At 38.7% G+C, this 8,667-nt stretch overlaps 2 protein-coding genes across 5 annotated transcripts; one reads left to right on the forward strand and one right to left on the reverse strand.

Moving 5' to 3' along the window:
• Nucleotides 1-404: 404 nt before the first annotated feature.
• On the forward strand, nucleotides 405-4,525 carry traf6 (TNF receptor-associated factor 6). 3 transcript variants are annotated; one of them, XM_079458942.1, is made up of 7 exons: nucleotides 405-684; nucleotides 1,205-1,482; nucleotides 1,849-1,999; nucleotides 2,155-2,313; nucleotides 2,500-2,571; nucleotides 2,708-2,785; nucleotides 2,886-4,525. In XM_079458942.1, exons 2-7 carry the CDS (start codon nucleotides 1,205-1,207, stop codon nucleotides 3,753-3,755), a joined length of 1,608 nt encoding a protein of 535 aa, XP_079315068.1. In that variant the 5' UTR covers nucleotides 405-684; the 3' UTR covers nucleotides 3,756-4,525. The 3 variants fall into 3 exon arrangements, with proteins under 3 accessions (XP_079315068.1, XP_079315067.1, XP_079315066.1); XM_079458941.1 differs by having other exon boundaries at nucleotides 677-708; XM_079458940.1 differs by lacking the exon at nucleotides 405-684 and adding an exon at nucleotides 687-957.
• LOC306895597 (proline-rich protein 5-like) lies at nucleotides 3,990-8,102 on the reverse strand. 2 transcript variants are annotated; one of them, XM_079458968.1, is made up of 9 exons: nucleotides 7,957-8,102; nucleotides 7,061-7,124; nucleotides 6,417-6,497; nucleotides 6,292-6,340; nucleotides 6,125-6,182; nucleotides 5,953-6,044; nucleotides 5,213-5,353; nucleotides 5,035-5,131; nucleotides 3,990-4,860 (listed from the first exon to the last, which is right to left on the reverse strand). In XM_079458968.1, the coding sequence occupies exons 1-9, from the start codon at nucleotides 7,967-7,969 to the stop codon at nucleotides 4,652-4,654; spliced, it is 804 nt and encodes a 267-aa protein (XP_079315094.1). In that variant the 5' UTR covers nucleotides 7,970-8,102; the 3' UTR covers nucleotides 3,990-4,651. The 2 variants fall into 2 exon arrangements, with proteins under 2 accessions (XP_079315094.1, XP_079315095.1); XM_079458969.1 differs by having other exon boundaries at nucleotides 4,224-4,860; nucleotides 6,125-6,176; nucleotides 7,957-8,099.
• Between the last annotated feature and the right edge of the window lie 565 nt (nucleotides 8,103-8,667).

Consider the following 8,667-nt stretch of genomic DNA (forward strand, 5'->3'; position numbering starts at 1 on the left):
AGGGACCTTGCAGGTTAACTCCTCCCCTTCAACTTGCCGGTTTAGGTACAAATGCAATGCAACAGCTGTTTTACGGAAAAACCGAAGCCACGCCTACTATTTTTCGCCGTTTTAAGTTTTTTTAAATAATAATATATATGATTATATACGAGATAAATCTCATAGAAATGTAATGTAACGTCAGCAGCCTTAGGAGGAAGAGGAAAAAATTAATAAAATGTTCTATGTTTTTTATTTCTAACGTATCAAAATCTTTCAACAGATATTTTATTTTAATGGGGTTAGAAGAAGACCAAGTTCCCTAAATACTATCCACTTATTTTTTATATTCTGCAAGGTCTAATTATTTAAACAAATAATTCAATCTAATTACCAAATAAAAACGTTATGAAGAAACACGCCGCACGTTCATCAAAAAGAAGAGGTAACAGCGCCATCTTGTGGATTACACTTTTAAAAAAGACAGACCACCGCGCCAAACGCGCCTCTGATGCAATTCAATGTAAGAAAAACGCCGATCGGAGACCAGCTGAGACATCGATCGCAATGACTCTCGCAAGAAAGCGGTTGTTCAGAGTTGGTCTGAGATCGGCGTCACGAGGGAAGGTTTGACCCAGTGACGCTGCGCCCCATATTTGGAGTCAATACAGGAAGTTGTAGACGGCGAGGCCGGACCAAGCTAAGGTGTGTAAATGAAAGCTAATGCGGGTATTGTCGCATAATATGTTGTACTAAAATGTGTTTACTGTTATAATGTTAATAATATACGGTTAAAACGTGTTTGAATAGACGACGGTTTATTTAGTTAGGAAAATTTGGCGGCAGGAAAGTAGGTTGTGGCTGGGTGTCAGGTCTCGTGTGCTAACTCACTTTAACTCAGTTCTCATGGGAAGTACCTTAGGCCTTAACAAGTATGTTTTGTTACGTTTGCACGGTGGTTCTGTTATTTTACGAGAGGTAAATGCAATTTCTTAGACTGCATAGACCCGTCCAGCATTGTAATTCAAGAAACAGCTATTTAATGAAGAATAATTCATGATTTCCCATCTCAGAATTGTTTCACTTTGCATTATAACCTCCATAATTGTTTGGGGCAAGATTTGTTTGTTTGCTGTTATGTGTGAAATCTATTAACATGCATGTTTCCTCTCTTCTGTGTACACTTTTTATTCTCTTTCTTATTATTCTCCTGATGTCATTACAGATGGCTTGCAGTGACACAGATAAGTCCAGCCTTGGTGGTGCTTGCAGTGACACCAGTTGCGCAGAAAATATGGAGAAAGGGAGAGAGTCATATCTTAGCCCAACCGAGAACCCCTCGACCATTAGTATCACACCAGATCAACAAGGTTATGATGTTGAGTTTGACCCTCCGCTAGAAAGCAAGTATGAATGTCCGATCTGTCTGATGGGTCTCAGGTCAGCAGTTCAGACGCCGTGTGGACATCGATTCTGCCAGTCGTGCATCACAAAGTCCATCAGGTTTGCAGCTTTTGCTGTTCATATGTTTTGTTGTAAAGGGACGGGTGTGGGTTTTTGTGACAGATGTGTACACACAATACAAATGGCAGTTGAGATAAAATTGTACACATGATTTGTAAGGTAAATAAAACATTTGTAAAATGTTAAGATGTGATGATAAGGCTGATGGCAATTTAAGAACTGACATTAAAAGAAGTGCCAGCTGTCAAGTGATATGGCTTATTGGCTGATTTCAATCAAAGTGGACGGATATTGACCGATCTCAGTACGGCTGCTCACATCAACAAATGTGTTATAAATGTCTAGTTTCAAAATTCACTTCCTGCGAATATTGTCAAATATAACTCTCTTCTCTTTTTCTGGTAGAGACACTGGGCAAAAATGTCCAGTTGACAATGAGGTGCTTCTAGAAGAACAGCTTTTCCCTGATAACTTTGCCAAGCGAGAGATCCTCTCACTGACAGTCCGCTGCCCTAATATAGAGTGTGATTATAAAATGGAGTTGAGGCAATTGGAAGTGAGTTTTGTTTACTCCTGTGGACCTTCTATTATATTGGACCTATATTCATTATATAGGCACATTTAAACACAGCAGTCAGGTATCCTAAACAGACGTGTATAATGGAAATTGTGATTGTGACAAAATGAAATTTGTTACTTTTTCTCCTTTAGAAACATTTATCTCAGTGTAAATTTGCCACAGAGCAGTGCACTAAGTGTCAGGAGTTTGTTCGTATAATCTATCTGGATGAGCATAAAACCCAGCAATGCTTACAACGCCCAATGACCTGTCCTGACTGTGCCGGGAGCTTTGTGTATGCTGACAGACAGGTAGAATCCTTCGTTTTCTGTTCACTTGTTGAAGTTTGAGTTTGTTAAAACACGTTTAAAAGTAGATTTTTATGGTTAGATTAATCAATATTTCATTCGAAATATTACTCCTTTTTATTTGTTGCTATTTTAGTTTTTCCAGTAATATCTTGTGTGCCTGATGTTTGGTGTTTTTCTGTCTTGTAGATTCATGAACAGATGTGTCCTTTCGCTAGTACAGTGTGTGACTATTGTGGAATGGAGCTTATTCGAGATCAGGTATGCACAATATATATCACTGTGAACATTACCTAAGTGTGACTGTGACTTGTTAATAAAAAATCGTAATCCTCCAATGAAGTTTTTTTAAGATGACTTTATCGTATTGTAAGCTTACTGTGTTTGTCGTTTGCAGTTGGCAGTGCATTGTGACACAGACTGTCTAAAAGCTCCTGTAGCCTGTACCTTCAGCACTTTTGGTTGTCGTGAAAAGGTAAGTGTTTCAAAGCTTCAACGTGTATATACCTTCTCATCGGATATAATATGAAAAAGCGTAATGTTAATTATATAGTTAATAAAAACATTTGTTACAGATGGCGAGAAATGATCTGGCCCAGCACATGCAGGAATTTACACAGATGCACATGCGTTACATGGCCGAGTTTTTGCGCACCCAGACACTCAATAGCTCCCCTATGCTGCCGGTTATCAGCCACTTCCCGTTGGATGAATGTGGCGCCTCTTCACGGGCACCAGAACCTTGCCAGTGTAGCCAGGAGTTGGTGATCTTACGGGAGACAGTCTTGGAGTTGGAGGGTCGACTGGTTCGTCAAGACCAACAGATCCGAGAGCTGTGCATTCACAACGACACACAGAAAACCCAGCTCACAGAGGTACGTCGTAAGCTTAGCTCATTAGAAGAGGCCACACGAGAGCTGGAGGCCCAGCAGTACCAAGGTGTCTACGTGTGGCGCCTGGAAAACTTCTCTGCCCATCTGCTTAACCAGGAGGCTGGTCAGCCTGTAGTCCTTCACAGCCCACCTTTCTACACGGGCCGGCCAGGGTACAAACTTTGCCTTCGGCTGCACTTGCAAACCCCCAACGCGCCCCGCTGTTCCAACTACATCTCGCTTTTCGTGCACACTATGCAGGGGGAGTTTGACAGCCAGCTTTCCTGGCCCTTCCAGGGCTCGATTCGCCTGGCAGTGCTGGACCAAGTCGAGGGCCAGCACCATGTGGAAGTAATGGAGACCAAGCCAGACCTGCAGGCCTTCCAACGGCCCACTGTACAGCGCAACCCCAAGGGTTTTGGCTACGTCACTTTTCTTCATCTACAGTCTTTGCGGCAGCGTGGCTTTGTGAAAGAGGATGTGCTGTTGGTGCGATGTGAGGTCACACCACACATCGATGCCAGCCTCAGGCGTGAGGGGGTCCAGCCTCGGGGACCAGAACCTTCAACTTGAGTTGTGCTTCTGCATTCTTAAGTTCTCATTCATCGCCCAGCCTTTGTAGTTCTCATAGACACACTCTGCTGATGTGACAACCTGACTTTCTGTGACTTTTTGGGACAAGATCAGTCATGATGTTTTTACATTTGTAAATGTAAGTGTTTTAATGTAAAATGTTTCTCAAACGCATTTTGGTGCTGTGCAATTTTGGACAAATCCCAAGAAGAATGGCATCACAAAATCAATCAACCAAGCTAAACATGACTTTTATGGTGCTGCTTAAATTAAGTGTTATTTTTTCAAAAGTTTTTTATCACCTAACCATAAAGGCAACAGTTAATCCTGTTATCAGAATGAGTCTCAAAGCACAAAATACACATTTTATATTCATCTTTTTGATAAGGTCTGGACATTTTATGCATCATTAGTATAGAGCAGGATTGTTAACTGCCCTCCTGCTAAATGCAGAATGTCATGTTAATTGAACCAACATTTATTAAACATACATTTTTACTGAAGTTTGTAACAAGCTTTACATAAAGATTCTTTATTCATTCAACTTATTTTCTTTTGCCTTCACAGTCTGTGCCTGACGTGGCTTATATGTCTAATGTTCTACATTTACTCATTTTAACATTTACTTTGTTAACAAATAGACACAATTTGATCTGATCGTTGTGTTGACACTGGAAATCTGACAAAATCATTTTTTTTATGTTTGTATCATTCACAATACAGTGCTATTAAATGTGTTGATATTTTAAGTTGATAAATTATTCTGAATGAATTTCAGCCTTATCTGTTTAAGTCAACAAAAATGTTTATCCGAATATTCACAGTCTTTCCGTACATAAGATTAAATTCGAAGGTGTCACAGATGTGCCCTAGTAATATCTACGGTCTCGCAGTTGTCACCCATCCCAGCTTGTAACTGAAAGCAGCTGGATGTCAGAATGGGCATTTGTCACACTGTGGCGTCGTAGCTTTCCCACTTGCTCTTGATACACGTCTCCTTCCTGTTCCACTACAGGGGACCGTAAAGAGCTCTCAGAGGTGTAATGAGTAATCCTTATCTCAGGGTGGCTGATCTGTGCTGGTGTGTTGATTTGTTCAGTGCAGCCTGTAAAGGAATGTGAGAAAAAGGTCAAAGGTTTGTAGCTGAAGAAGGTCAATCTGTTTGCTTTAGATATTGCACTCCAGTGTTGTTGTTTTGGTGGGGGAATGGCATACGAAGATGACAACCAAATAGAAGTTTGGATCATATTGACATATGATGGATGTTGGATTTACTTACTGTTCGTGCAGTTCCATAAATAAGGTGTGACCACCAACGCCACCATATTCTCAAGTTCGCAATAATTTCTTGAGGGTCCTCTAGGGTCCTGGATTCCCTACATACACGTGCAAAAAGCGTATGCAATCGAGGTGGTTATCCAGATGGTTGTGTGGCGGGGTTTGGAATTTACACTCACCTGTAGCACAAGAAGCATCTGTTTGATGGATGCAGGAACGAGGGACATGTTTTTGTGCAGCAGGTCACTCAGAGAGAGCTTTATAAGGACCTGATCCCTAAAGCTGAGAAGAGCCATCTGTCTGACTGTCAACTCTTGACCCTACAAAGAAACCGAATTAATTTCGTTCAAGCTAACCAACCTGAATGTGATTAAATCAAGCTTGGGTGTTTAAAATATCCAGCCTCACTTTCACTCTCATGTTGCACTTCCCTTTTCACTGTTCTTAGTAAAACAACAGACTGCCATTTGGTATAGTTTTTAGTTTCTATGACTTGATGTAGTAGTGCCGCCAGGTTATCAGGATTGTGTAGATTAGCTAAATTTTGTTACTGTCCTTCTGAAACCTATGATGTCCAAATTCGCTGTTTTTCAGGAAGTGAAAATAACACTGTACTTTTAAATGATGAGACACCGTGTTGTCAAAGTCGACAAGCACTTTTTATTGGTTAGATATTTTGCAAAACCCAGTGACAAACATCAAGGATGACTTATAATAATGATTCATATATCGATTCAATAAAAATTGCAAAAAATAGAGACAGCAAAGATATGTAAAATATAGAAGACTACTACTCTCATCAAAGCTTCTCCTTATCGATGTATGTGATTTTATGAATGAAAATGTGAAGCTAATCCTCAAATTGCCTCATCAAAATTTAAATGTATCTGAACAAGAGCATCCGCCATATCAGATTTACCTGTAGAGGATAGAGAATTGCCTGTATGGTAGGCAGAATTTCAGAGAAAAATCTGTCCCACACCTCAGCCAAAACAAGAAGGCGTCTTTCCTCTAAAGAAAGCAAATTATTTGATGATGTTTGCTTTTTGATAGACATAAATACCAGATATCTACATGAGATTGTAATTGACCTTCATGCTCCTGAATCTCTTCCAAAATGACTGATAGCCCTTCATTCAAAATCTGATTCTTTAAACAACAAGACACAAAAATAACATCGTTCACTTCTATTACTAGAGATGCGGTTTATTTTCCAGACATGAACACTGTGGCTTTGAAACCTGACAAGCTATAGCACCTGGGAATATTCTTTGATGAAGGAGCCCATATCTGTCCTTAAAAGACATCTACAAGGTAAAAATAGTGACATGAGATGTAAATATGACAAACAAATGCATATTACTTTCCTTGATTTATTAATACCTTGTATTTTCATTCAAGTTGTACAGCTCATTTGAATGTAGTTCCTCTCCCTGAAATATCTTAATAACTGCAGAGTAGATGCTAAAAATTTGATTTTAATAATCAGCATTTTTATTGAAATGTTAAAGGGATACTTCACCTAAAAAGTTCTTTACTCGCATTGGAGTTGTTCCATCTGTATAAATGTCTTTGTCCTGATGAACACAGAGAAAGATATTTGGAAGAATGCTTATAACCAGACCGATCTTGCCCCCCATTGACTACCATAGTAGGAAAAAATACAATGGTAGTCAAAAGTGCCCCAGAACTGTTTGTTGTCCTACATTCTCAAAAATGTCTTCTTTTGTGTTCAACAGAACAAAAATAAGATAAAATATTTTTTCTACTATGGGAGTCAATGGGGGGCAAGATATATTTGGTTGTTAGCATTCTTCCAAATATCTTTCTCGGTTTTCATCAGGACAAAGAAATGTATACAGAAATGTATGCAGATTTGGAAAACCCGAAGGCTTTTGGATAACAGCATCTGCTAAATCTAAATGATGACAGAATTTTCATTTATGGGCGAAGTATCCCTTTAATAAATTATTGGCAAAGCAAAAACAATTCAAGTTGCAAGTTAAAAGAAAGAAACAGGACTCCACCTGTTTGTAAGAGCAGTGTTTGGACCCTGCAGGATTGTATCAGGAATTAAGGCTGAAGGGAGGTCTGTGAGAACAATAAAATGAGTCTTGATTCAGAAGGATCAGAAACAGGACCTTTCAGAGATTTTATAACGTTTTAACATGAAGGACTAGAACGTTCTCTTAATTTATCAAACTGGTGGCCCCAAGATGGATCCAGGGGGGCCACAGATCCGGTGGCATTTTATGAAATATAGAATTTTTTTTAATTTCACTCACAAAATAATTGATGTTCCAGCATTGTCTAACTCAATATGTTTTTGGTTTAATTCAAATTCTAAGTTTTCATTTGGGGGGTCACAAAGCGATGCCCTCTACACAAAGGGGGCCTTACAACGAAAATGTTTGAGAACCACTGCTCTATATGCTGTTTCAAGTCACAGAGAACTCAGCTCATTTCCAGGATTTTAAAACCATGTGAAAGTAAACAGGTGGATCCGACAACTCACTCTTCCTGTGGTGCACCAACTTCTTGTTACTAATTGCCCTGTTCTGAATACATGCTTACTCATTACCCTCAAATAATCTCAACATATTAAATCTTGTTAATATGATAATCGTGCACATAAACTTTTTTAAGCAAAAAAGAAATATGCAGAGAAACTCATACACAAACTTCACAGTCTCATAAACAAATATAATCAGTCTTCTAATCATATTTTTATTCTCATTATTTGTTCCATCAAACTGTGCAAACAACAAAAAGTAATATGAAAGTACCTATGGCATTGATATTGCAGCTCACATAGTTAAATCACCTTAAACATTTGGAACAGCAAAACTGTTTGAAATTAATGGGCACAAAAGTGGACTGTGTTTAATATATAAGTTTAAGTTAAAAATAAGCTAATACGTACCTAGCTTGTCCATCAGAATGGAATGCAGACATAATATGTGGAAGAATTCCTTTGACTTTACTAAATATCTGGAGCAGATCTTACAAATTCACAACTTACAGTTCTGAAAACAGACTTTCCCTTTTTATCTTGAGCCTGGCTTTGACGACCTTCACATATTCTGTGTAAATTTGTCTAGTCAACTGGTTACTGATTCATTAACCATGTGAACAGTAGTCATTCCTGATGAATATATAATCAGTGTTTTCCTGTGTGAACGCATTGAGAAACTGTGCATGAATAAAAACTGTGAGGAGGAAACCGAAAGGTATTGTTCGCCCAACATTAAACATTTTGTCATCATTTTTTCACCCCCATGTCATCCAAAGCCTGTATACGACTCTTTCTTCTACAGAACACAAAGAAGATATTTTGGAGAATGTTTCAGTTGTTTCGTATCCATACAATGGAAGTCAATGGGGCCCCAATGTTGTTGGGTCAACTCAACGCAATTTACTCTGTTCTGACGCTCTAACGCCACACATCCATTTTCTCACACAGGGTCATACCCACCATTTGTTCTGTGTTGTGCAATTACATATGTGAAATAACTGCTTAAAAGCTTATTTGTTTTTCAAAATGCCACAGTGTGATTGAATTTAATAGTAACCAAGTAAATTCACTTTATTTTACAATAAATTCTAATAGAGATGTTTTCCTTTGTGTTTCTTT

Source organism: Barbatula barbatula, assembly GCF_947034865.1.
Source record: "Barbatula barbatula genome assembly, chromosome: 1".
NCBI classification, from domain to species: Eukaryota; Metazoa; Chordata; class Actinopteri; order Cypriniformes; family Nemacheilidae; genus Barbatula; species Barbatula barbatula.